This window comes from Rhipicephalus microplus, chromosome 3, assembly GCF_043290135.1.
Source record: "Rhipicephalus microplus isolate Deutch F79 chromosome 3, USDA_Rmic, whole genome shotgun sequence".
Lineage (NCBI taxonomy): Eukaryota > Metazoa > Arthropoda > Arachnida > Ixodida > Ixodidae > Rhipicephalus > Rhipicephalus microplus.
The window spans coordinates 127,815,883-127,843,649 of NC_134702.1; the positions used below are offsets into that span (position 1 = coordinate 127,815,883).

Consider the following 27,767-nt stretch of genomic DNA (forward strand, 5'->3'; position numbering starts at 1 on the left):
TAAATTCTCTTAAGACCTTATGACTCAACTTCATCTTTGAGTCGCACACGCGATTGTCCTGGTCTGACGACTTTTCCTTTAGAACGGGGAATACGCAAGACGTGTAACCCCCTCGTTATACCACTGAACCCCAATGCTAGCCGCTTTTTAATCCGCTTTGTTGTTTTCTTTTCTGGGAAGTTACCAACGCAAGAGTTGTCATGCGCTGACACTTCGTCTCACGTCGATTCTCACGCCACTGAGTTGTGGGACTGCTTCCTGTCTAATTGCTCTCTACGATAGAGCACGTCAGTTACATTGACGTGCGACCCTTCTTTCACCTGATGCCACACATCGGCTAGTGACTCATCGTGTTCCTGTTCCCCGTCGCAATAATCTCCACAAAATAGACCAAGCCGCTCGCTGTACACATTACATTCAGAAGCAGAATTGGAACTTTTCAACTGCGTCTGCTCTACAAGTGACGCGTACTTAATTGTTTGCGACTCCCTTGCTTGGCCGTCCAGTTTCTCCTCTGTGCGCTGCACGGCGTTAGCGCTAGAGCTAGAACATCGAGGTAAATGCTCTGGCTCCCTCATCGATGAATACCGCTTCGGTATAATATCCTCTCTTACACAGTTCACCCTTGCGTCACACTCCATTAGATAACTCATCAGATTTTGCCGACGACGATGGAGAAACTCGTAATTTGCTGGAGTATAAGCAATACCGACACACTTTTATTCAACTGATCGGTCAATGCGCATCGCAATTTTACAGGCTGAGCAGCGATTCCCAGCGAGGATGGAAGAGCTAAAGGTGCATACAGTAACACCATACAGTAACACCATGACCAAAAGCGTCTGTTAGTCCTATTGTGCCCCTACTCTGGTACAAAATTTCAGTGGACACTTCATTAGCTCGTACCACCGTGACATCAGCACCTGAGTCATTGCGTGAAAAAGAAGGTTTGTTTTTCACAACAATATCAATATGAGGATCCTTCATCAGTGTTTTTTTTTCTAATGGTAGACTGCCGAGAAGGTGTAGCTCGGCTCTCAAATGACCTCTTATTCTGGGGAGCTACACATTAAACTTCTGCTGTATTAGCAGCAGTGTCACGTGAAAGCTCGCAATCTCTCTGAAAGTGACACATTGTTTCGCATCTAAAACACGCTCCTAATTTGGGGCTCAATTTCGTTCTAGTAAATGGTTTGTTTGGATTGCTGCCCATGATTCGAATTTTCTGGCCCTGCATTGCGGTAGCTGCCCTGGCTGCCGCAGCCGAGGCTTTCTTCAGAATTGGCGGCTACTTCGGCAATATCCCTGGGCCTCAACCAACCCTTTATTTCCTGCTGAGTTACCAAGGAGTGGAGATTATCTGGCATTAACTGTTTCAGCCTGTCAGCTATCAGCGATTCCTGAAGACTTTTAAACGACTCCACTTCTCTACTTCTAAGGTAGTAAGCGAACATGGTCGCCAGGCGTGCCGTCACTTGGCTCCACGATTCATCTGCCTCTCGTTTGATTTCCTGAAACATTCGCTGGTACTCTGTCGGAGTCATCTTCAGCTCCTTTAGCACACTTGACTTTATATCTAAATACGGCATTACCCCTGCTTCTGCCTGATTGGCAACAAACATATGCATCTTATCGGTTAAGAATGCCAACAAAATCGAGCCCTGTATTTCCTCAGGAATTTTCAATGCCGCAAAAAGAACATCCACATTGATAAACCAAGCTGCAAGAATCGGCTCATTAGTGGGCATGGGTGCTAGGACTGCCTTTAGCCCTTTCTTTTGCCGTGCAATACTAGAATGCTTGTTCCAGTTATTTGGCTCCTGTGACAAGGCACACGACGACTCATTTTCTCTAGCTCAAGCTTGAACTTTACCACTTCTATCTCGAGCGCCATTTCGCGGGGCGATCAAATTCATTCATACCCTCACCTTCCGTCACATGTCTCTCTGAATCCACCATCTCCGAAAGTGTGCCTGAACGCAAGCGCATTCACTAAGAAAAAAAATTAAGGCCTCAAAAGTGCACAAATCAGGCCTCACCTTGCAGCGATGCGTCTCCCGATGACCACGTTGGTTGGAACTCTGCCCATCCCGTCGCCAACCTTGGTTGCAACGAAGCCTTTGATGCCGCGGTTGCTCGATCAGACCACCCCTCTCGTTGTCTGAAGTCAGCCGCGCCGATTGTCCCTGCTGCTCGGCTTTCATTTACCGACGCGCAGCGCTCTTGCGCTGCACAACTTCTGGCTCCAACATTGACCAGCAGGCTCGTGCTGAATTACAATGCTACTTCTCGTAGCACCCCACATGTCCCAAAGCAGCGAGTGTCTTGACGCTACTTCTTGCAGAGCACCAGCAGGTCCGAAAAGTGGTGAGCGTCTTGTCAGCTTCCCGGTCATCAGCGCCTTCCTCGCAGCGGACTCTCTACTACACGTCGGCTGCGCCAGTTAATTTTCTTCTCCTCGACTAGCTTCTAACTAGCTAAGGCGGGAAGATGTTTGAGGTTCGGAATGGGTACCCTCGATTACTCGAGGGCACGGTGGCAGCGCGAAGGCAGAGCCGTAGTCCGGTGAAGAGACGCTTTATTGCAGCCTCAGGCGTCTGCCCGAGTCCAAGCCCGAACCTCCGCTCCTATTTCGCATTCAAGTATCCTCTTTTCAACCCTTGGTTGAACAAAGGGTCTCGACACAAGCCAATCACACGTGTGGGCTCGCATCGCCACAACCAATCATGAAAATACTTTTATAACAGGCAGCTGCTTTGGTGAATATCACGTTATGGTGTACAAGAAGGGAGGGGAGAGGTTTTCTGCGTGTCACACTGTCTCTCATACCAGGCCAACCCCCGTCAGCAGCCATTCTCACGCTCGAGCCCCGTGAGCTCTCTCATTACACGTCGCTTCATAGAAGCCTCTTTAAGCACGGAGAGTACACCGTGAGGCCCTGTACGCTGACTAGGTGTGGACGCGACTGTAAGGCGCCCCGATATCCTAACAACACTTCGTGATGACGTACAGCGCGGAAGATATGCTCGTCTCCTTGCCGCTACTATGTATCGGTCAGCCCAGTGGTCGCGTCCCGGCTTCATTCTCAATAGCACGCGTGTGTGCCAACAATGGCTTAATCTCAGACGGTGGCGCATGGCCTGCTTCTTGTCAGAAGCTCTTCCGAGTAAGTCTTACCCTTCTAGTACCAAACGGGGGCGACCTTGACGGCGCCGCTCGTGAACCGTGTGAACGAAGGAGCCTCCTTTATTTTCCATGCGCAGGTCCCCCGCATTCGCCTTACCGGATCCGATCAGCTTCGTTAGTTGACTGTATGGAAACTGGCTCCGCACTGTGCATCGACCGCATTAATTGCGCTTCACAAAACACGCCGATAATGATTACCCCATTCTAACTGGCCCACTATACTCCAATGTAGCGTTGGCGCGCGCGCACGCTGGGCACAGTGACGCTAGTGTAGCAAAACGCGAGCACACTATAGTGCGACGCCAAGCGTGACACCATCAGTCGGCACGGCCAGACGGCAACCGGCGCGAAATTCGACACGCTGCATTTCGCAGCAATGTGTTAGGCAGACAACAATGCGTCTCCTTCTTTTCGTGACAGAGGGACACCGGATGCGCTGAAACGCGCATGCGTCAAAGCAACGCAGCGCTGCGCGCGTCTGCATGTATATGGCAGGTGCAGTGCCTGGCCTGGTGACGCCGACGTGACAACGCCAGTGTGACGCAACGATATGAACGCTGGCGAGCAGGCGCACCACATCACTTCAAAATGTATTAGCGCCTTGACTGTGGCAGTAGTCATGTTCTCACATGACACGCATGCCATGATTATCATGTTTTGCACCAGTCACATACATTCGTCATTCATTGGCGTCACGTCTTATAATATTTGGCAAATGTGAAAGTAGCGAAACGACCACGAGCGCATCTTGAGTGTGGCATGTGGTCATGTTGTTACATGGCACGCATGTCATGATTATTATGTTTGGATGTGTGTTTACCTGTGCTGTTCGTTCGCGTCGCGTAATAATGAGTTAGGTACATGTGAAACTAGCGCAATGGCCGGGAGCGTATCATGAGCGTAATATGCAGTCATGTTGTCACATGACACCCGTCTCATGTTTGCATCAGCGTCATACCCTCATCATCTATACACGTCCCTTAATGCCAAATTATGTAAGAGTGCAGATAGCGAAATGACCACCAGCGCATCTTGAACGTAGCATGTAGCCATGTCGTTACATGACACACATCTCTTGTATATCAAGATGCACCAGTCGCATGCCTTCATAATCCATTCACGTACCGTAATACCAAACTTGGTATATGTGACGCTAGTGAAACGGCAGCGAGCGCATCATGAGCGTGGCATGTAGTCATGTTGTTACATCACGCGCATGTCATGACTTTCATGTTAGGATCTGTCGCTTGTGTTGGTCATGCAATCATATCATAACATGCCAGTTTTGCAACATGCCATGTGAACGAAACCACCGCATAGGCTGCAGGACCATGAATTGTAAATCATGACATTCATGCTAATCATGTCATGATTTCCATGTAATAAGTAGACAAATATGTTCTTCATGCATATTCTCCGTCTTCTCAAGCATTCTCTCATGCATACTCTTCGTTTTCTCAAGGTTCCTTGCGAGGAAACACAATTGACTTCAGGTCCTTCCGGTAGGATTGTCCCCCTCCACTCCGCCCCCGAACAGGCAGTCAAACCTTCTTCTAGGAAAGTGCAAGGGCATGCACACCTTGTTGCACAAGGAGGAGCGATACAGTGCAACCGGCTCAGTTGTATGACTTCGAACACCTCGCGTAGAGGAGACTCCCACGGGTGGCAAGATTCCAGGTTGACTCATCCAGCGCTGCTAGCTCCTCGCAGGCCCCGGAGATAACAATGCACCAAGACATGGCCGCTGGCTCAGGAATCTAGAAAGTGTTCCTTCTGATCAAGTCCAGATGTGAGACCCATCGTCCGCTGTACAACACAGAGGAGGTGGCAGCTCTGGCTGTATTCGTCCCTTCGGGTAGTCGGGTGTGTATAAGCGGATTTTGGTCCGGTAGCTGATAGACCAACAGAAGTCACTGTTTCACCACTGTAGTGGAAGCTGCTGTGGAATGTCGCTCCACACAGGACGAGATTTCCGGTAGAGACTGGTAAGGCCACGGCACAACACTGGCCACCCCCTACATATAAAAACTGGATCTCGATTTCCAAGGTAGTGCCACTGGGAGTTTTTTTCCTCTGCGTTGTGGAGCAACAGATTATCAGCATGCGCATTAACTCAAAGTGGATCATGGATGTCAGTGTCCAATCAGCCTTCTCTCATTGGCCATTAGCTGTGAATGACACGTTGCATTAATAAACACTGTGTCATCGCTGCGTGTTTTCGACCTCCCCATGTTTCTCTCCGTAAAGACAGCGCGATGAGGTCAAGGATTAACACTACCACCAGTGTAAGCGCTGGCCCCCACTGCTTCACCCCTACACATAGTTCCTTTAGCGGCAAATAGTGTAATTTGTATATACTCTTGTCATGGCTAATTCTTTTCCGTATGCCTGCTGCAGCCGGGAGTTGTTTTCAATCTTGAGGCGTCCCGCCTAAAAGGCCTGCATTCGGCGGGACTTGGAGCGTAGCTTTCGATGTTCACCTTTTCATGATAACACTAAACGCCTGTCACAAATGAGCGCTCCGAAAAAGCGCGCGCCGCCAAATTTAGCGACAGTAACGATACCATACGCAGAAAGGCGCCTCAAGGTCAACTATAAAGAAGAAAACAAGCATTCAAAGACTCCCCGGGCGTGCCGGCTCTCTCCCCTCGGAAGCGTAGTTTGCCGACTAACCTCTCCACATTGGTGGCCGAGCAAGCCCTGGAAGGTTCTCGAGGGAAAGGGGCGTGGTGATGCAGAGTTGCGTTTTGTGTCACGGACGGCCCTCGAACCGTCTCGCGCTTTCCCCAGCCTTCGCTGCGCATCGCGCCGACGGAAACGATGAGAATTTTCTCGAATCTAGCGCGGAAGGTATTTAACCTAGCAGTGGAGAAGGGAGATCAGGAGAAGAAGGAATTTCACGCCAGAGTGCGTAGGGTGTTTCCGCCGTGACTGTCGGCGAAGCCTCTTGTTCTCAGTGACGGAAGAAAAGAGGGAATTTTGCGCCTGTGTGCGTAGGGTGGTCCGCCTTGTCGGCGAAGCCTTTTGTCCTCAGTGACAGAGGAGAAGAAGGAATGTTGCGCTAGTGTGCGTAGGGTCTTTCCGCCGTGTGGGTGAAGCCTTTTGTCCTCAGTGACAAAGGAGGTAATGAAGAGGATTTCTAGCGGAGGGGTGAAGACTCGTGCTACAAGCAGAAGAGTGAGACTTCCGCCAGAGAGCGAAGACGCGTCCTGCAATCTTAACGCGTGGGAAGCCGACGTGTTACCGGCGAAGTTTGGTGCTTGAAGAGCAGCCAAGTGAAGACGCGAGGTTTCCTGGAAGAGAAACTTCGGGGGCAGCGGAACGACAACAACGCTGGACTTTGAGTGAGTGATTCTCGGAAGAGTATCATTCTGACTTTTGTTCCAAGGACTTTGGACTGAATAAGTTCTCGAACTCTTTAGTCTTTAAGTGTCTTGGTTGTTCAATGCATGCGACTTCATTGTAGTGCGCATTGTTGTATGTGTCCGTTGTTTCGAGTGTGGCTGATTGTACTGTGTAGTACGTTGTTTGAAGAATGACATATCGTATTCAACTATTGTCGAGTGTGCATAATTGTGTATTGTTTTGATGTGCCATTATTGAGAATATAATTTTGTTTTGTTTATCAAATCTCGGCTCTGACTTGTTCTTTGGGCCACAGCTTGACCAGGAAATATTCCACTCGGTGCCTTCTTGCTTTGAGCTGTTTTTTTATATATCCTATGTACTACATGTACTTATTTGTAGTATAGTGGACTCTGCGGAGACCAGAAAGCATCGCGAAAACATATTTCAACAGATCGCATGCTCGGTAAGGATCAGTTGCATGTGAATAAATAATCAAAACCTTCGTTAGGACTTTCTCTATTCCTTAAAGCCATGTATTGCAAGACCAGTAAATTATAGCCTGATGTAGAGCCAGTAAGCTCATTCAAGCCCAAGAAGCATTGTTCAGCAGCGCAATCCAGCGGGAACAAGCCACACCAAGTATAAACGGTAGACTATTATGACTGCACACGAAATCAATATTACGCGCTGATTAGTGTCGATGAACCAACATTTTGTCTTCCTAGCGACTATCAGGTCACACCACTCCATGTAATTAGCAGTAAAATTTAGCCAGTGATGACCAACACGTGAAACGCTGAACTATATACGTATACATCTAACAGTTGATGTCAACCCTGTACCGCTGGTCAATACTACAACATGAGCAACATTCTGCCAACACATCTCGCCAAAAGCAGTAAATATTAGCAGGAACTGCTTCAGTTAGGCAAAATGATTCACTTTATAGCAGAATTAGCCGATACTATAGACCCGATAGATGAAATTAGTTCCTAGTAGCCAGCACTAGCCTTAAATTGGCCAGTTATGGTCAATTCTGAACAGCAGTTAGCAGGTACTAGGCTGTATTACACAATATGAGCTGATGGCTGTGAAAGCAGTGTTAATTTTACGCAAGTAGATGCTGCGAATCTCCTCTACTGTTAGGCTAATTGAGACATCCCAACTATATGCTGACTACAATGACGCATTGTCAATTATGCTAGTCATGTCATGCTACAGATGAAATGCCTAGCATGCTGTCTAGGTGAAATACGATGATTCATGACACCACATGGCATTGGTTCTTTTCCTGGATGCGTTGTCATTTTGGCACACTCACACTGCCAGAAATTCCGCCTACCGTTTGGGCTTCTAGGTGAGCATATATGAGGTGCTTGTCTTGAATTAGTCAAATAATTACGTTCTGTTATGCACTAGTGGTCACGTGCTTTGCGTAAATGCAATAGGTTCAGCTGAACAAATGTTTGCCGGATGGCAGAAGCCGTTGTCCTAAAATGGGCATAGTCAGGATGATGATGATGACGATCATGATGAAATATTCTGCGATGGATAGCATGTTGCTGTTGTAAAATGGTTGCAGCGCTTGACTGGGGACAAAGAAGCCATGTGTTTTATCCTGACCGGAACAGTTTCATATTGACAGAGGCTACTTAGAAGCCTTGTACTTTAATGTATGCGCACGATAACTAACTATAGTTTTCTTGGTTCTTGTACGCAAAAACCGCCGATAGTTATTGCTGTGAAGATCACTAATTCTTCTTTTCTTCTTACTGTAGTGCGATGGATAGAGAGAAACACAGTCGACTGGAACAAGGGGTATAAAATGTCGATTTCGAATTTGGGACGACTCACAACACCGTACGTCACAGCAGGTATGTGGAACATGTAGACTAAATTTGGTATAATTCCTAACCAGAGAAAGTTTCTTTTTCGGCTAGCCATTCCAACGACATATGGGATTGTCTTCTTTTTACACGATTATTCACTTTATATGTTGTATATGTCGCGCACCTATAACTATAGATGACGTTGAGAATTACAGTATTTTGATGTTTGGCACAATGTCTCCGGCGTCATTTTAGTAGCTGAACACTCCCTCGTCTTGGATAGAGAAAAAATATTTACAGCTGACACGCGTGCGCGCAACTGCGTTGCAAGGCTGAAGTGTAATCAATATTTTGTAGAAAGGGTCTTCTTCAGTGTTCACACCTCTGCTGAACAAATCGGCCGAATACACGTAATTGCTGTTATTCAAGGACATTTATTGAAGTACAGAATATATCACGTGGCCGCGCGAGCTAATATTGCATTCCACAAATTCATCCATTCACGTGCCGAAAACAGTTTGAAGGGGGTTACTACGTTCTATAAAGTGCCCTGTGAAATAGGTGCACCGCAACACCTCAATTTTAAGGCGCCTTGTGAATTTAACTTGAAAAACTCGTACGCCCCTTGAGCAGAGGCCCGAATGAAAAGTTCACAAGTGACTCTAGTGTTATTTGGGTGCCCCGCAGTGGTACTCTCTATAGCACACATGTTCCTAAATGCAAAAAAACATCGTCGGCATTGAGTTTTCAATGTGCGCTAACTTTCCGCTACAGTTCAGCGCATGGCGGCACTGTCAGCAGAATAACTTCTGGCATACGCACGCTGTTGCGAGTTTTACGGACTCTTCGCGTTTGTATGGAACAAGAGGTGTGAGACGGCTCTGGTAAAGCGAAGATTACTTGTTGAATAAAACAGACATCAAACCGGAAAACTCATGCAAACAACTGCAATGAACACCAAAATGCTCCTGGTTGACAATGACTTATGAACGTATAATATTATGATAAATAGTTATAATAATAATAATAATAAAATAGTTATAACAATAAAATATAATATGTGTAGGGCCGCGAAGTTTCTCAACCACTACGTGATTATGAGGAATGCTGTAATGGAGGGCTCCAGCAATTTAAAATATCTATTTCTATTGAGCATGCGCTGACGTTGCGAAGTACACGAGCGTTTACGACCTAGGCTCGTAAAACTTAGGGAAGTTCATGATGCATGATGAGCCACTGCACCCCATCAAAACGAGGACGACCGGAAGAAAGACTCACAAAAGAATTTTCGAGGCCTCAATCAGATAATTGTCGTCTCGGTGTTGCACTTTGGTTCACTGTCCAGCATCTCGTCTGCATGAAAGTGCGACCGCCGACTAGTGAACCCCTAACCTGGCCGCAGAGACACACGAAGACGATAGGTGCTCTTATGTCACTGCAACGGATCTCTTAGTTCTCCTAATAAATATTGCGAAGTAGTCCTTAGCGTATTGCAAGCTCTTTGGACATCTATCTATCTATCTATCTATCTATCTATCTATCTATCTATCTATCTATCTATCTATCTATCTATCTATCTATCTATTTATCTATCTATCTATCTATCTATCTATCTATCTATCTATGTCGCCTAGGTCTGGGTGCTCTTATGATCACCCGCTTAACTTGGTGTAAACCAAAATTGGTATGGGCGGGTAAGATTGTCCGACCAATACCACACGCTGATTATTACATGAATATTGTCAAAATCTCTTTGCTTACGTCGTCAATCTTTTCCCAATAAACTATAGCACGTCCCCGAGGGCGTGTATGTGCCACTGGTATGTCGATATGTTCCAAAGGTGATAGGCATTTCATGTCTACCCAGGAACGGTGATAACAAACATGGGCAATTGTAACGCTTGAAAGTTAAGAAAAAGCTGACTTAGGGAGCCTTGACCAGATGAATGCAAAAAGTAAGTGTCAGTGTCTCAGCAGGAATTTAACCCCAGCATTCTGCGCGGCAATCAAGTATTCTATCACAGAGCCACGCCAAGTCTCGGAAATAATGTGCAAATAGACCCTAACGTTCGTGAAACGTTCATTGGAGTTGCAATACTGGCCATCAAATTTTATAAACATTACATGTTCACTCCTACGAAACAGCCAATATGTCGGGTATCGTAAATTGTAGTTAGGTGTCATGCGCTGAAGTTCATTTATGTAGTAGTGTCCAGGACTACACCTTCACGAGCATGAACCCTTCAAATCAGCTTATTACTTCTGGTGTTGCTAGTACTCATGGTAATGTGGGCACCGTTTCGCAACTGCAAACATTTCTTAATAAACAAGTAAAACATATGAGGCAGTTTAACGTATGTGTGCGCGCGTATTTGCCCACATATTTATGGCCACTTTGTAACATATCATTCAATAAAAATAAAACACATTCACCTTGTATGTGCTTCCTTCGCATAACATAGATTCCCAGGGTAAGTTGAATCTTGCTAATTATTTCCATAATCAATCTTATTACCACCATCATGCGTTAAGTCAAGTACCCTCTTTTTGTGGCAGTCTAGCACCCTGCATTGACGCATTTTGTTTGTAGAGGTGGCAGTAAGAGATCACAAAAAGGGTTGCATGCGCCGTAATTGTCCACTGCCATTAGCGCCGGTGTATGCAACCAATACCGCGTGAAATACAAGATACACTATGTAAATGAAAGCATTATTGACACCATGGGCTTTAAATACGGGTTTACTGCGTGCCAGCCCTGTATTCTAACACAGAACCACGCCGGTTCTTGAAACTGGTCTTAGGCAGGCTTGATGCGTGAAAAGAACCGTGTTCATGTTCACCAATCTACTGTGGCACACACTCACTTCAAGCATAATCTTTCATCTTCATTACCACAGCACCAAGAATAGCACTGAAATGTCTTGCAAGTATTTAGCAAGTACCACGCATCTCCGAAGAAAGACGAAAGATGGCAGAGTGAATGCCTCCTAACTACACAAATTATATCTTGATTTAGGATGTAGAGGGTTTCCTGCGACTGTTCTCCGTGTTCTGTGTGGGCCTAGTGTTTTTTTCCTCACAGTCTAGCCCCATACATTGAAATAACTATCCGTGCTCTAGCCCGATTTTTTTACATAACTTTCATGGCAGTCTAGCCTCGTTTATTGACAATATTTCTTGCAGTCTTGCCCTATACACTGAGATAATGTTTTGTTAGTCAAGCCACGTTCATTGAAAAACGCAGCCACATAGATTCATGTTGTTTCGGGCTTGTCACTGGCATTCTCAGTGCATAGTGCAACACATTCCTAATAGGAATCTAGAAGGAAGTTAAAGAAGTTGACGTTCCCATTTGAGCTGTAGTGTGGCTTGGGACTGAATTAGAATTATTGCCACGTAACATCTTGGGTAGAGGTGTTGGGTACTTTTTTGATGACAGAGCTCAGCATTGCACGTCTCCTGCAGTTCAATACCAAGGCCCCGCGTTAAGATACACCTTTGCGAACCACCTCGACAACATCACCGACAACGAGCGGCTACTTCGCTATAATGTAGCCCTACGACCCCGGTTCCTTTCTTGAGGAGAGCAACGTCAATTTGGATATAATGCTCAACATCAACGAGCGCGTAAGGAACCAATATGTCTTAGACCCAACTGTCATTTTGGCAAATTTCCTATTCTATTTTGACGAACCCCTCGTGTCCGTTTTGAGACCCTCGAGCACGGGGTTACGAGCTGGGAGATGTGCTATTGCAAAAACCTGCACTTCTGGCTACCAGCGTTCAGCGCCCTGCCTCATAAAAAGTTTAGCGCCATGACTGATACCCAGAATTGCGCTGGTACTGGGACGCTGGAGCGGCAGCGTCCCAGTACCAGCGCAATTCTGGGTGCTGGGTACTGGTGCTGGGTACTCGGCACAAAATGGTTCACAAGGTTAAAATGGGGGGGGGGGTGCCCTTTTGTCATAAATAAATAAATAAATAAATAAATAAATAAATACAGAAGTAAAAGAAGCCATAAAGCCCAAAATCATAACACAAATAAACAAATGAAAAATGAATAAAATACCTCACAAAACGATTTGACCTCACGACCATTGAATCACGACCCCAGAACTCTATTCAATAAGTCACGAAAAAACATGTTGGTTGGGTTAGATATCACCATTAACCTTAAAAACACGCCTTTCGACTTCATGTTGACAAGCCGCACAGTCAACAGTAACGCGATATTTCTTTGCAAATAACAATTGCGTCTTCATTCGACAGTGGCGAACGGGTTCCGGGAGCCGAATGACGTGCGGATATTGGCTAGTGCGCAAAGTTTTTCGAAGAATCTAATCTTAACTCTAAAAAATTTCAAATGGACTGGAGGAGCTGGGGCAGATTGTTGCTGCCCATATATTTTTTTTCTTTGAGAGTCACTTTTCGCACTTTCTACTGGTTAACATGTACAGATGATTTAGGACGACTTGTTGGGTACATATGCGCGCACACGACTGAATATTGAGTATTTTCTCGCGCAAGGAACGATATAGCAGAATACACCTGGCGTGCCAGAGCACAGATTTGCAGTTATATCGATACCTGCTACTAAAAAACCGCTGAAGAAAATACTAATGCAATTCAGCGGAAAAGTATGCCATTGTGTTAGTTGACTAAGGCGTGCCAAATTACCAACTCAAAATTGCGTGTTATCACATACAAGTCAGAAAAGTACCGGCTACGACGTTCGGAATGAAGCTTTCGGTGACAGCCTGCGTTGCTCAAAGCACGACACATTGATCGTCATCGCTCCTCGTGCGGGCACCGCACAAGCGTAGAAATAGTTGATTTATGCTCAGGAATGTATAAACTGTATTTTAAGGTCATTCTTACACTTTATAATTGTGCCAACTAAAAGCAAAAAGCGCCGGTAGCATGTACACCAACGCGGCCGCCACAATAAGCCTAATGCTCGCTGGGACAGTGCAAAAGGCCGCTCTCAACGCAGCTGAGTTGCGATGCTTGAAGTTTCTGCCCTTGAGCTTCGCAACATTTCTAACTGTTACCTCATTTGTACCTGAAGTAAGTAGAAGGTCAGTCATTTCCATACATGCTTTTCCGCGGCGGCGATCCCGAGCGATAGCTGTTTTTCTGGCCACGGCTGGCAGTATACAGCGGATGTGCCAGTCTGCAGATTTGCAGTTATATCAATCCCAACCACTAAGAAAACGTCCAAATAAATACTAATGCGATCCGCTGAAAACGCATGCCAGGGAGTCAGTTCACCAAGGCGTACCAAATTACCAACTGGAAATTACGTGTTCTTACATATCAGGCAGAGAAGTACCACCTAAGTGCGGCCGGCAGCTCTTTATGACAGCCTGCGCAGCTGAAAGCATGGCGCATTGATCTTCAGGGCTCCTTGTGCGAACATCGACACAAGATAAAATAGTTGATTTAGGTTCATGAATGTCTAAACTATACTTTACAGTTATTCTCACACTTTAAAGTTGTGTGTACGCGAAGCAACAAGGGCCGCTAACATATACACTCACGTGGCCCGCACGATAGGCCTAATGCTCGTTGGGCCGGGACTGGGTAAGACCGCTCTCAATGCGGTGAGTTGAGATGGTTGAATTTCCTGCATTTGAGCTTCGGAACATTTATAACTGTTACCTGGAGTAAGTAGAAGGATAATCACGGCCAGGCATCTATTTAGGCGGTGTGGCGGAATCGAACGACAGATATTTTTTTCGCCTCCACTAGAAAATCTTGGGAAGCGATTGAGAGAGCTCATTTGCGTTTCGTCAAACGTGTGACATAAACAATTTTTGTTTCTTTTAGGAGTGGCGTCCAGCTCCAGGCCTGTAAACCCTGCAACATGAAATCGTTCCAGCGATACACAGCTGATACGAATATGGCCGGTATACGCGGGGGCATGCGGAAAAGGTGCAATAGTTGCTTTGATACGTACGTGCACACCAAAAATTACGTATGCTCGGTATCTGTTAGGGTAGCATCTATACATGCCGTCGAATCGAGCGTTTTATATTAAACGACACCGAAACATACCATGGCGCACGCTACATAGTTCTGCACTCTGCTCTCGTAGAAACAGTGCGTGCTCCATTATTCTCCTGCGCTTGCCAGTAATATACCCAACACTTCCAGCGCTTCTCAGTGTGCACTAGCATCACAGCGGTTAGTCCAGCGCCCCTACCAGTGCAACACTGAAAAATTGTTTTGCTGCACAATCTTCAAGGAAAACAAGGAAGACAGGAAAGAGCGCAGACTACCAACTGTTTATTATCGCTTCTTGAAGCCAATATATAAGCATACTACGCTGCGCTTCCACGATGCGCACAAAACCAAAGATGCCGCAAACAAGGCCGTCCCAAAACAAATCATTTCAAGTGTGACTGCTACCACAATGACATATGCGAAAAATGGCAAAATACAGAAGTGATACCCACCACATTCGAAACTGCGTATTCCCAATTGATTGATTGATATGTGGGGTTTAACGTCCCAAAACCACCATTCGATTATGAGAGACGCCGTAGTGGAGGGCTTCGAAAATTTTCACAACCTGGGGTTCTTTAACGTGCACCCAAATCTGAGTACACGGGCCTACAACATTCCCGCCTCCATCGGAAATTCAGCCGCCACAGCCGGGATTTGATCCCACGACCTGCGGGTCAGGAGATGCGTATTCCCAAGGTGTGCGGTCTTATTTATATAAAAATTATCCTTTAACATATTTTGTATTTTTATTGCACCAAGATCAAAGGCGTAAAAATATGAAAACGTACTCTAGAGACTTTTGTTTAAAAACATTTATTATAGCGCTTAGCACCAAAAAACAATAAATTACCAATCTTATAGTTACTCCAAGCAGCCCCAAGTGAGCGAACCCGAAAAAGCAGTGCGCCGAGAGAGTACAAAAATATAATAACAAGCATAACCTTACAACACATTACGTATCGTCGCATGGGAAATAAAAAGGAACACTCATGAACAAAACAAAATAAGAGAAATGCAAGAGACCACAATGCAAGGCATTACCCACAACTCTACACATGACCATGTAGGAAGATCATTCCCCAGTCCGAAATTGACAATGAAGGCATGCTTATGCACTTGTCAATAAATTGCCTGATAAAGTACTCTTCCATAATCTCTCTTTCGGTTTTATCACGTGCCTTAGCCATGACTGACGCACTCTCAAACCAAGGGGGTGCATCCGCATGTCCAACTGTAGAAATCTAAATGACCACCCTTTTTTCCTTTGACGGCCAGACTGTGCTCACGCAAGCATTCATTGAGGCAACAGCCCCTCTGCCCATGTACACCCTCCCACACGACGAAGGGATCAGATATACAACAGCAAATACGCACCTAATGAACACGTTCGCTTGCTTTTTGGTGCATTTTGCCTTCTTCTGTTTAGTCATTAACGAACAGATCTGACCTAACTTTGTAGGTGCTCAAAACAGTACATCAACACCATACCTATGAGCCACCTTTTTACATCGTGGGAAACACTATGTAAGTACGGCATAACATAAATAGGCCTCCTCTCCCTTCCTCCGACGCTTGGACCCCCGCCCTTGTAATTATTAGGAAGGCTTTCGAAAGCACTAACTAAAATCTGTGCCTGGTATCCAGCCGCGCCCGGACGAGCTACCTGATTCTCGAAGCTTTCAAACATCAGATGAAGGCAAGACTTGTCGAGGGCTGCCGCACAAGCTGACAACACAATGCCCCTCTTAATCAACTTCGAGTGCGTGCTTTCAAAAGGCAACAAGCCATTCTTCAATCGCAGATGGTATTTAGAGCAGATGTGCTCCTTGGCAAACCTCAGCCGTAGGTCCACAAACGACCTGATTTTCGACCGGCATTTTTGCGTGAACTTCAGGCCACTGGAGTGTCTGTTAAAAACCTCAAGGACACCTTTCACAACACCCTGTTCACGTTCACATGGTACGTTTCCAAGCACAATGAGGTAGTCGCCCACATACCTGAAGGTGCGAACGACATCCAAATGGGACAGCTTATCCTTCAGGCATTGGTCGAAGGCTGCCAAGAATATGTCACTGAGGACCGGCGCAACTGCAGAGCCGATACAAATTCCAGCTTTTCGGACGTAGGTACCCTCCTGATGGCTGATTGCAGTGGACTCAAGGTAGAATTTCAAAAGTTCCAAATAGTTATTCACGAAGATACCATGCTTGTTTTTGATCCCCGAAATCATCGATTGCACTCCTGACAGCATCAAAAAGCGCGGCATATGGGATTCAGTAAAAAAGCTCTTCAACATCAATTGAAAAAGCCGTGGACGCCACTGCTAAGCCTTCCTTCAAAGTAGAAACGATTTCTGATGAACTTCACACTAAGAAAAAGTCACCGCTGTTAAGAGAACCAAGTATGTCTTGTAGGTACTGTGACACTACCCTTTGCCAGCTGCCCTTCTCGGACACAATGAGGCGTAGCGTGTAGTCACACTTGTGCGTCTTGCAGGTGAAAAATGACTGTAGCGGCACATTGCTTGCTTTTACCACTTCTCTGCAGAGTGCATCAAGGTTCATTTCTTTGAACAGTTTTTGTAGCATGATATTCCTATTATTTGGACAGAAATGCACCTTCTTGAAGTTTTTGCACAGTTCATCTAGTGCCTTGTCCTCATACATTCGTTCAGGAAGAACCACGAATCCTCCCTCTTTGTCTGAGGTTAGAACCATCAAAGTCCTATCTTTGAGTTCCTCGACGACGAAACTTAGAGGAGGCCTAGGAACCCGTTGATCACTCACGGTTTCCACCAGGCAGTCTATTCCATCCCCGATGGCCCTCTGCTGGTCCTGCTCTTGCACACGTTGGCCAAATCAATGCACAATGGACAACATTTCAGGACGCGTTGAACGAGGTTGGAAACTGCATTTGGGACCCTTTTTGAGGACTTGCTCCACTGTTGCAGGAATCCTTACGTCTCCCAGGTAAGTGACACTACTGCCTGTTGCAGACAGTCGTGGTTTGGAAGTAAAGGTTGACCTGACGTTCTGCCACAAGAACTCCGCCATTCTATTCGCCTTCCTTTTGTGCTTTGCGAACTGTTGCTGGCCTGTATCACAACCACAGTCCTCTTGGAGTACCACCCTCTCTTTTTCCTGTCTCCCTCGTTTTCCGTCAAGTTTTTGCAGTGAATCAATTTTTCAAGTATGAAGCAACGAGTCTGAAAAAAAAAGTATTGCTGCAACACTATTTCTCAGTGCACCCTGTTTAGTAACAGTTTATGCCAGCGCGTACCAGTGACCCCAGCGTGTACCAATACCAATGAGCGTACTGGAATCACGCTGGGGATGCCGTTCTTTGCAATAGGGGCAAGAAACTGCTATGCGATCTTTTAGGCAACCTCTTTGGACAACAGATTGCTGTCTAAAAACAATTGACTGTGCGTAGTCAGACGCCAACCAAGCCCCATTAGGTATACATTCAATAAATGTCAACCTTGTGCCAGAAGACCGACCACAACATGTCCGAGACTTGACCGAGGTTTCCGACATTGTAGGTCTATGACAGGCTACCAGGATTTTCCACAACGGGGATCTGTGGCGAGCCTCTCTACTCCATTGCCTGGAGTTGATGTGGTCCGTTATATATCACTCTGACAGGGGGCCGCTCATGAACCGATTACCACTAGCGAGCATTCAAGGAAGAGTTCCACAATTATCCTGCTGGCTTAGGTTACCAACTGGGGTTACCAACTGTGCTAGTTTGGCTGGAAGGGTTGGTAAGCACCTATACTGCAACTTTTGGGAGGACTTGGCATATAATGGCTGTATTTGTGAGAGGTTACGAGGTACGTACCGCTAAGATCCCGGGAACTTCCAAGCCGCTGTAATCCAGCCAATTAAGAGGCCGTAATGTGGGGTTTGGATATCATTGCTGCTTCGCGACTGACCCGAATCCATTCGTGATTCAGAGGTGTCATAAATGTTTGGGTTGTTGCGTCCCCCTGTAATCCAGTCAAGTTGGAGTCGTGGCTTTTATATTAAAAGAACACCCTGTACCACGTAAAAATGCAGGCTGTTCTTGCGCGGGTTGCAAGCTACCCTCTGCATGTGGTGCGGAGATGTGCCCCACAGGCCTATTAGCCGGAGTCGGCTAAGCAGTGCGTTGGCTTCTTTCTGCCAGTGGTGATGCTGGACGGTCCTGACTACTCTTCCTGCGCCGCTCTTCGGGGCGAGTAGAAGGGAGAGCACTCCTGTCGGAATGGGCTCAGCTGAGCTCGAACAATCGGATAGGTCGGTTGCACCCATGGCAGACTGAACCTGCCTTGCTTTACTCGAGGGGCTTACTTTTCGTCTACGCCCCCCGCCCCGATATGCTATACCCTCATGTGGGCGAATTGCGTTACAAAAGTGCTGCGCACAGTGAACTCGAGAAGGGGTGAACTCAGCATCATGATGACGCTGGCTGATGGTAATACGACAAAGAATACAACACCCTTTCCTTTCACCGTTGTACTAGGGCAAAATTGACTCACTATCCCAGGCCTTATGCCTTGGGGAAAATATCGTCAAAAGCGACACTTTTTTCCCATAAGTCAGCAATATTCAAAAGCTTCGCCCAGTGGCGGAGTTTTGTAATATCGTTTTTGCTAATAGTTCTATATATTTTACAACGTCATATCCGTGACATACGTCAGCGGAGGAGTAGTTAACCTCCGCGTCAAAAGCTTTCGTGTATAAACAACGTTGGCTGTTGGCGTACTAGTGATCTTGCCAAAACACCACTAAGTCCTAGATCAGAACATGTGCAGAAAATGTCTTAAAATAAATCAGTTGGCTCAAGAACCACCGAGTGGCCACCGAATCAGCAAGGCTTGCCACCACTAGGACTCATTTTATGGCTCACGTGGAGAGAAAGAAATGAGACAAAAAGCAAGTGCGCTAGGCTGAACTTCCCCACCTGCACCTAGTCTCCCTGTTAGGGTGGAATCACCACGTTTCGAGCGTTCTGCTCAGAAGCAGAAAAAAGAGGAAGGCTATGATCGGTATCAGAGTGAACTCGTAAGATGAAGGTCTTGTCTTTCAACGAGGAGCTCCCCCCAGAGAGCCTCAGGTCGCCTTATTTATGTTGTAGTTTATTATACGGCCAATTTTACCATTTTATCAGCAATAGGCTGTCGTATATTTTACTCATTTATTTATTTACATATACTGCCAATCCCAATTAGGGATTATTGAAGGAAGGGCACATACATTGTGAAAGGGCAAGATTTATACAGAGGGTACTCACTGAATTATTATAATAACGAGTGAGACAAAGCAGACAGAAATACATTTGATGAGTACCTCTGTACCACTAAAATACATTCAGTAGCATAGGACATCAATTCCAACTAGTACTGAAAAAAAGAAAAGTGAGCACTTCAAACAGTGGACAAGAAAAAAACAGAGTTCGTCAGTTCTGAAGACAATAAATAACATTCGAGCAGAGATGAAAAATTTTCCAATGATTGACTGTTTGTTATACTGATTGGCAAGTTATTCAACTCGCGAATTGCTAGTGGAAAAAAAGAATACTTCAGACAGTCCGTCCGGCACTGATATTCATTCAGTGTCTGAGAATGCTTTTGTGGTGTTGGCCTTGTTTCTTTAAATGACATGTACTTTGAACTGTCTATGTTTAGCTGATGGTGAACTAACTGATATAGGAATTTCGGACGTGCCAGTTTAGCGCGGTTTTTTATTGTTAAGAGACCTGCGTACTTGTAAAATAGTTTGCTTTGGACATTTTTATTTGGGATTTCATCTTAGTAATAGCTTGACTCAACTTGTTCCGAGTTTGTGGAGTAGGTTTTGCCTTCAAAGTTTTTCTGAGGCGCTTTACTTCACGCTTGCAATGAATAATTTCACGCGTTATCCAGGAATTATGCTTTCGTGTTTTCTTTGTTTTAGATGGCACATAGTTAAGAACGCAATGTGTTACGACTGATTTGAAGCTTTCCCATAGTATTTCCACATTTGTGTTTGAATCAATCGCAAGTAGTTCAAATGAAGCAAGTTCATAGAAAAGATGATCAAGTATACTGGTGTCATCGGCATGGTTAAAGTCAAGATAGGCAGAAAAGGAGTTGGACGGTATAGGGATGTCAACTATTGAAACGGAGCCCTGAATAACTTTGTGGTCTGATATGCCCTCAATAATTTCAACCTGTGCATTATCGGCAGGAAAATGATCGCTTAAGAACACCAAGTCGAGTATATTAGAACAGCACCCTTGGATACGGGTAGGCTGTTTTGCGATTTGGGACAGATTAAATGTCAACATGATGTCAATGAGCGCACCCGTGCATGCGCTGTTGTGTTGCATTGTTCGCCAGTTTATATCGGGTAAGGTAAAATCGCCGAGCAAAATTAGCCTGGCTCCGAGAACATACCGATGCATATACGTGTGCAATGCCTGCAAGCTATCCTTGTCTGAAGATGGGCTACGATAAACGCAGCCAACAAATACTGGGTGAGAAGTGAAGAGAAGCTTGCAAAATATTGCCTCGACTCCGTTAACCTCAGGAAGTATTTCAAAGGAAAGCTCTTTATTAAGTAGGATGGCCACACCTCCCCCGCGTGTCTGCCTATCTTTACGAATGATGACGCAGTTGGTGGGTGTTACCTCAAAATCCTTTATCTCATTTGTCAGCCATGTTTTTGTCAAAGCTACGAAGTCGGGTTCAATTCCAAGAAGTAAGGATTCAAGCGGTACTATTTTTTGAAGCATGCTGTGGGTGTTTAAGGTAAGAAATGTTATTTCTTTCGTTGGCTACGTCGTTGTGGCTCGACTGATGCTTTCACTTCGTCGTTTTTTTCATGGTTAATGGTGTGACGGCGAGCGCTTACGAGCACAATATCATTTGTATCATCATACCATCGGTACAGATCTTCATTCACTTTTAACTTGTCATAGAGTAGAAATACTTTGTCTCCAGCTTCTTTTTTGGTTTTTGCATTTTGCCAAAGCACTTTTCTGATGTATCTTATTCTATTTGAGAAGTCCTCTCCAACAGAGAAAGTGGTGCTCTTTAGTTTCGTGCAGTTTATAAGAATGGTTACTTTGTCTCGGAAGTCGAGGAGTCTCAGCATCACTGGTCTAGGTTTTTGAGCGTTTTGTTTTCCTATCCTGTAGATTCTTTCTATTGGAACGGGTTTGATCTTTGGTATGTTCTTAAGTATCTGCTCAGTTGTGGTTTGTTCGAGGGTTTCGGGGTGTTCGTCTGCCTTCTCCGGTACGCCATACACAAGTACGTTTGACCTTCTAGACCGGTTTTCTAAGTCGTCTATTTTTAATTCCAAGTAATGAACGGTTTTTTGAAGATTGTTTTCTTGGGAGACACAGGACGTGAACTTGTTTTCCAGTAACGTTACTTGTTCAAGTTTTGCTTCAATAGGTTTTAAACGTTCTTCTTCTAGTTCTTTTATGTCATCTGCAATTACTTGAAGCTGTTTCATTATCTTGTTCATATCGGGTCCTGGGTTTGTTTCAATGTCGCCACTGAGAAACAGTAATTCCTTGATACAGGTACACATGTCACTCCATAGGGCACAAATCTGCCTAGGGCACGGCAGCACTATCAGGCATAGGTAGTTTGAACGAATACATTTGTGATAACGCCTGCTCACCTGCGGTAGGTAAACAAACGGGTTGAGGTGTTGCATCCTGGCAGTGCCGCCATGCCCTATGGCTTGAGTCGAGGGGTGTCCAGTCTTTATACCACTCCAGTCTGCCAGCAGCGCCATCTTCACGTTGTGGCGATCCGCGTCGGCGCATGAAGTCACCGAGGCAGGCCTGTTTCCAGGCAAATAGCCGAGCGTAGATTTCATGTGCGCAATGCGCACATGATGCGCTTGATGGCTTGGAAGTGGTGCGCCGTCGTATCCAGATAGCAGAGCCGGTTCTTCGCCTCCTGCTTGTGCGAGCAGCAGGACGCCAAATATCTGCGGTAGATAAACAAACGGGTTGAGGTGTTGCATCCTGGCAGTGCCGCCGTGCCTTATCAAGTGGGTATATGTAGTGGGTGGCACCGGTAAATCATCAGCCTAAAACCCAGGTAGCTTTGCTTTGATAAATGTCTGGAATTTAACGTTCCAGAAACCACCATGTGATTAAGAGGGACGCCGTAGCGGAGTGCTGCGGAATTTTTGGCTAGCTGGGGTTCTTTACGTGCACGCAAATCTGAGCACGCGGGCCTACTGCATTTTCACATCCATCGAAAATGCGGCCGTCGCAGCATTGATTTGACTTCTCGACCTGCATGTCAGTAGTGGAGTACCTTAAGCACTGGCGCTGCCGAGGTAGCATATGTGACGTATGCAAAGGTATTAGCAATAACGAAGAAAATATTATAATGACGTAACTCTACTATCTTTGACAAAATTTACTTTTTCCACACCAGAGCAGTGGGGCAACTACTTTTCCAAGTACACCGAAGGCTATTACGGGGATGATGCCATAATTTACAACTACGTACACGGTACCACGATGATCAAGAAGCTGTTCGAGGACGATGTCATTGGCAAAGCTGGATTGCAATACCTGGTCGCCTGGAGCATATATAGGCAGCTGGCCGAGTTCACTGAGCCATACTTGTTCCGCGGTGACCGGACAGCAGAAGAATCTTGTTTCGTGCACGTCAAGAATGTAATGAGACTGGCAGTTCTGAGCAACTACTTCAACACGGGTGCGTATAATCTCTGTGACACATTACGGCTCCGCAAGGTTTTTAAGGAGATGTGCTTCCTGCGAACAGGACATTCGCAGCATTGCGGCACACGTTTCATACGCTCAATGTAGTTGGCGTCAGCCAACACGGTGACAACATGAATGAAATGACATTAACGCAAAAGCAACATTGTGGTGGTTGAAGTGGTCTCGAAGCTCTTTCCAAGTAATCATCAAATGGTTTTATTGTATAAAAAAGGCGTTGCCTCGAGCTAGTTGGTTATTCTCAAGTAAAAGCTAATGAGTGCGGAACTTTTGAACAGAAGCCAGAGGCTCGGAATAATTAATGTCGAACCTAGCATCGAAACCATTAATATCGAAGTTCGGAAATAAATAAGGTAGAGAGTAAGAATGTACGCTGCTCTCAATCCCGTTGTCTGAAAAAAGTCATAGCTTTGCCGAAAAGGTGAAGCAATGCATGCAATAGCAACAATGTGAAAGTTCACGCCCAGAATGGAAAGCAGATCGAAACGTGGCCCGTGTTTCTTGCGCACAAATTACGCAGAAAAAGTATTCACAGGTACGAATGCACGCGAATAAGCGTCTTAATTGTTACTTCCCTGAGTCTGAAAAGCACGCGCTTTTCGCTAACGGAGACTGCAATAATTGCAGTGACGTTTGTGCGCCCGGTAACTATATACAGCAGAATCGTTCCACGTAAAGCCCTAGGCCAGCAAAGGCGTACGATCCTCCCCTGGTCGCCACCCCGAGATAAGGATGCATGAGAAGCGTAGCTCCCCTTCTCTAAGCCGGCCAAACTACGCATAGGATATTAGAGTGCGCCGCTGCGCAATGTGGCGACATGCGCTCATTGCGCTGTCTTTGTGGTAATGCTCAAAACACAGCAGCGGTAAGTGGTATATACAAATCACCTGCCGTTTGAACGATGAAGAACGTTATCCGGGGTGGCTCAGTGGTCAACGCCTCCTTTTCACGACGCAGAGGTCCCACGTTCCATTATGCACGCCGAAGTGTTTTAAAGACTCTTTTAAAGACGATAGTTTCTCTTGCGGACCTTCGACGAAAAAAGTTTGGTCTATCTGTTTGTTTGTACATTTGTCTGTTTGTCCGCCCTTCAAGCAACCTCAGGACGACTCCTTCCACAGCGCCCACCAATATACTTTTGCAAATGTCATACATACTTTTGCGAATGTCAAATAAAAATCCGACATTTCGCATATATGAGGTACTATAACAAAACGTCGATGCTTTGAAAGTGTGCCTTTATACTCGAGAAGGCACACAGAACTAATTATAAGGACCGTATCGTTAAACAAGCTGCGCTGACAGTGCAGCGCGATGCTCAAAAAAGGCAAGTGTTACCAACGCTTTGCTAAAACGACACGGTGGTGACACCTGTCAGTCGCTTTACGATCTACGCTTTATCGCCTCAGAGAAGGGACGTATCTTTCCCCGCAGGCGCGCACGACTTCCTTTGTTTTCGAAGATAACTGCGAGTTCGCACTCGTGTCTAACGTGCCTTAGCTTCACTGTATAGGCTACCTTTAGGTAGCATATACAGTGAATCTAAAGAACGTTAGACTGCGCCTTATCACCTCAGAGACGCCACGCATCTTTCCTCACAGTCGCGCACGCCCTCCTTTGTTTTGAAAGATAACTGCCAGATGGCGCTCGTGTCTAACGTACCTTAGATTCACTGTACATGCTATCTTTAGGTAGCAGAGTTGCGCCACTGTTTTCCGGGCACCACTCGCTCCACCCAACCCACAAGAGTTCAGCGCCCCTATTCACCGAGCGCCATCAAGTGGTCACAGGTGGTTCATTTGCACTGCGGAGAAGCCAATGCTATGCAGATTCTGGGCAGATCACGCAGGGTTGACAACAGCTGTTGTCATTCTCGCCGTGCTTCTTCATTATTATAGCTTATGCTGCCTGTCGGTCACGAGAAATGCGGCAGCAAAAGCATTCTCTGTTGAATTGTACTTTGTACAGTCCATGCGATTAGCCGCAGGTGCAGCAGCTGTTGCTATTGAAAGGTTATAGTTCAGTCGGAAGGAATAAACGCTTGGCCATTCTCGTCAGGAGGATTTTCTCTTAGTGGTGCAAATCATTGTTGCATTGCGGTTTAGGGAGACCGAGAGGACAGGTTTAGCTTGGATGAGGTCAAGTACTGTTGTGGCTTGAGGGGGACAAGGGCCCCTTTTCCGCTTCTCTGCTGACGCCCATGCGCTTGGTTTTTTCAATCTGTCCACGACACAGAAAAAAATTGCTCTATTTGTATTAACCAGCGATGCAATAGTGAATGCGTTATATATGCAAATTCGTGCATCGTGTGTCAGCTGCACACGCCCAAAATCTGTCCGGCTGTTAAAAGGCTAAACAAAAAAGAAGAATTTAAGCTAGAACTATTTGAATCGGCAAGGTGTTGCTGGTAGTGCGTGATAGGAATGCAGCTTTGAAACCTTAAGTGAACAGAAAGTCGGACACGACAAGGTAGTCGAACGATGATTCGCATCAATTGTTGTGAGCCGCGATTTTAATACGAGCGTAATACGGGATGCACGCTTAACGCGGGCGTCGCATGGCCACTCTCGATCGCTAACCAACTCGATTCATTTGAAGACTAAATAGCTTTAGCTTGCTAACTCCCACAGTTAACGCATGAGCCCAACGCGATGAAAACATTTCAACTCTAGCCCGATAGTGATATATCTAAATGGAAAAAAACACTGCAAAAATGCTGAAGCTAATGTGTGGCCTACTATCAATATACATATGTACTACTGCTTCAATGAGCTGACGCGCGTTTTTTTTCAACTATACTTACCTAAACGTAAACATTAAATCAAGGCTTTCAGGCATCACCAGAGAAACTGAGCTTGTCGCGTACCTTCACAAAAAAATAGAAAGAGAACAAAGAAAATAAATTAATAAAGCAACGCTATAAGCGCGAGCGCGGCTGCTACGCGGGGGGTGAGTGGCTTTCCCGCAAGACATTTTAACCCAAGATGGCGTACCTTGGCGCTACCTCTGCTACCTAAAGGTAGCGTATACAGTAACTCTAACGTGCCTCGATGCTCTCGTTCACCTCCGCTGCACGCTCGAGGCACTTTAACGCAGCGCCTTCAGAATACCATTCACCAATTTTATTCCGCAGAAAATGAAATAAATATTTTGTTCACTCTCTTCGGATGCAAGATTATCGTCTTTCGACGACATTTGCAGTTTACAAAGCAGATCTGGGGCCAATTTTTTTCTGATTTGTTTCTTTCTTGCATTTTCACATATATAGAAACGTATACATGCACGGTGCATGACATCGACGCCGACGCCGGTGGCGAAATTCAACTGAGAGTGTCTTTATAATTGCTATTGCAAAAAAAAAAATGTGTGTGTGACATTGTAATTTCAACAGCTGACATCAAGAAACCCTATTTCTCTCGGGGATAGCTGAAGTGACTATGGGTTGACACACTCGTAATAACGCAAGATATCTTCAACCACTTTCGAAAGCAACGTACGGCCTGTGTGTATGCGATGCTGTGTGTATGCGATCACCTGTGTGTATGCGATGCTGGACAAAGGACGTCTGCCCTAGAGGTCGGTTGCCAAAATTAAAAATATTCTGGTAGGCCTTGAGAAAGTACTGTAGGGCGTCAACTGGCGGAAGTGGAGGATCATTAGTGATCATGTCTACAATTTGACGGCTGCCCGAATGTGCTGCAAGTGGTGAGTACTGAGTTAAAACAAGGGTGTAAGGCAAGCACTTCAGTTTGTGAATCGAGCAACGGACACAGGTGGGCCACAGAAATGCCTTGTGGAAGCACTTGATTTATGTAGCCGAAATTTACAAGTGGTAGACAAGTTCTGTTATCGGTGACGCTGAGCAGCGTGTAGGGAACTGCGCTAATATGTGCAAGGAGTACGTCAGTGAGAGTCCTAGCATAATAGTTCCCTTTGGGCACAGCTGGTGAGCACAGAAAATTGATTGACGTCACAGTTTTGGAGGGCAGGTGAACAAAGTCGCTATATTGTAATCGACGTGTAGGTTGGTACGGGGCGTCACTAATTTGTGGCCGTTGAAGGTGGAGCACACCAGTGGAGCAATCAATCAGAGCACAATTGGCGGCACGAAAATCGAGGCCGAGTATGAGGTCGTGGCAACATGTTGCAAGCACGGTAAAAAGGACAACCACTTGATGACCGGCTACGGTAAGTTGAGCTGTGCACATACCGACAACAGGGACTCTTGCGCCATCTGCAACTTAGACGACACTGGTCAAATGGGGCGTGAGGACCTTTTTTATGCGACGACGAAAATGCGAACTCATAATAGAGACGTGAGCGCCCATACCAATCAAAGCTTCAACAGCTGTGCCATCCACATATATTTCAATGGTGTTCCGGTTCAAACGTAAGGGCAACAGAGGATTTTTGGGTAAGGTAGACAGGGCAGCTTCACCTCCAGAAGCTGCGTAGCCTAGTTTTCCGGGAACATGCGGCGGTTAAACGATGGCGAGGTAGAGCGGCGACCCGTTTGAACGGGAAGGACAGCTGTGAGGCGGCGGTGACAACGAGACAAGGTGGCCACTGTCCTCTGGGGCAGTAAGTGCTGTAGACTCAGTGCGGGTCGGATAACGGTGGCTCGGGGTATGGAATGAGGTATTGTAAGTTGGATAC

General features: G+C 45.9%; 1 protein-coding gene across 1 annotated transcript in view; it reads left to right on the forward strand.

Moving 5' to 3' along the window:
* The window catches only part of LOC142803916 (uncharacterized), a 44,158-nt gene that overhangs the window by 12,084 nt on the left and 4,307 nt on the right, over nt 1-27,767 (forward strand). Inside the window, exons 2-3 of the mRNA XM_075890209.1 lie at nt 8,313-8,408; nt 22,801-23,085. Of these exons, the coding sequence (XP_075746324.1) occupies nt 8,313-8,408; nt 22,801-23,085 (381 nt within the window). The remainder of the gene's footprint in view (nt 1-8,312; nt 8,409-22,800; nt 23,086-27,767) is intronic.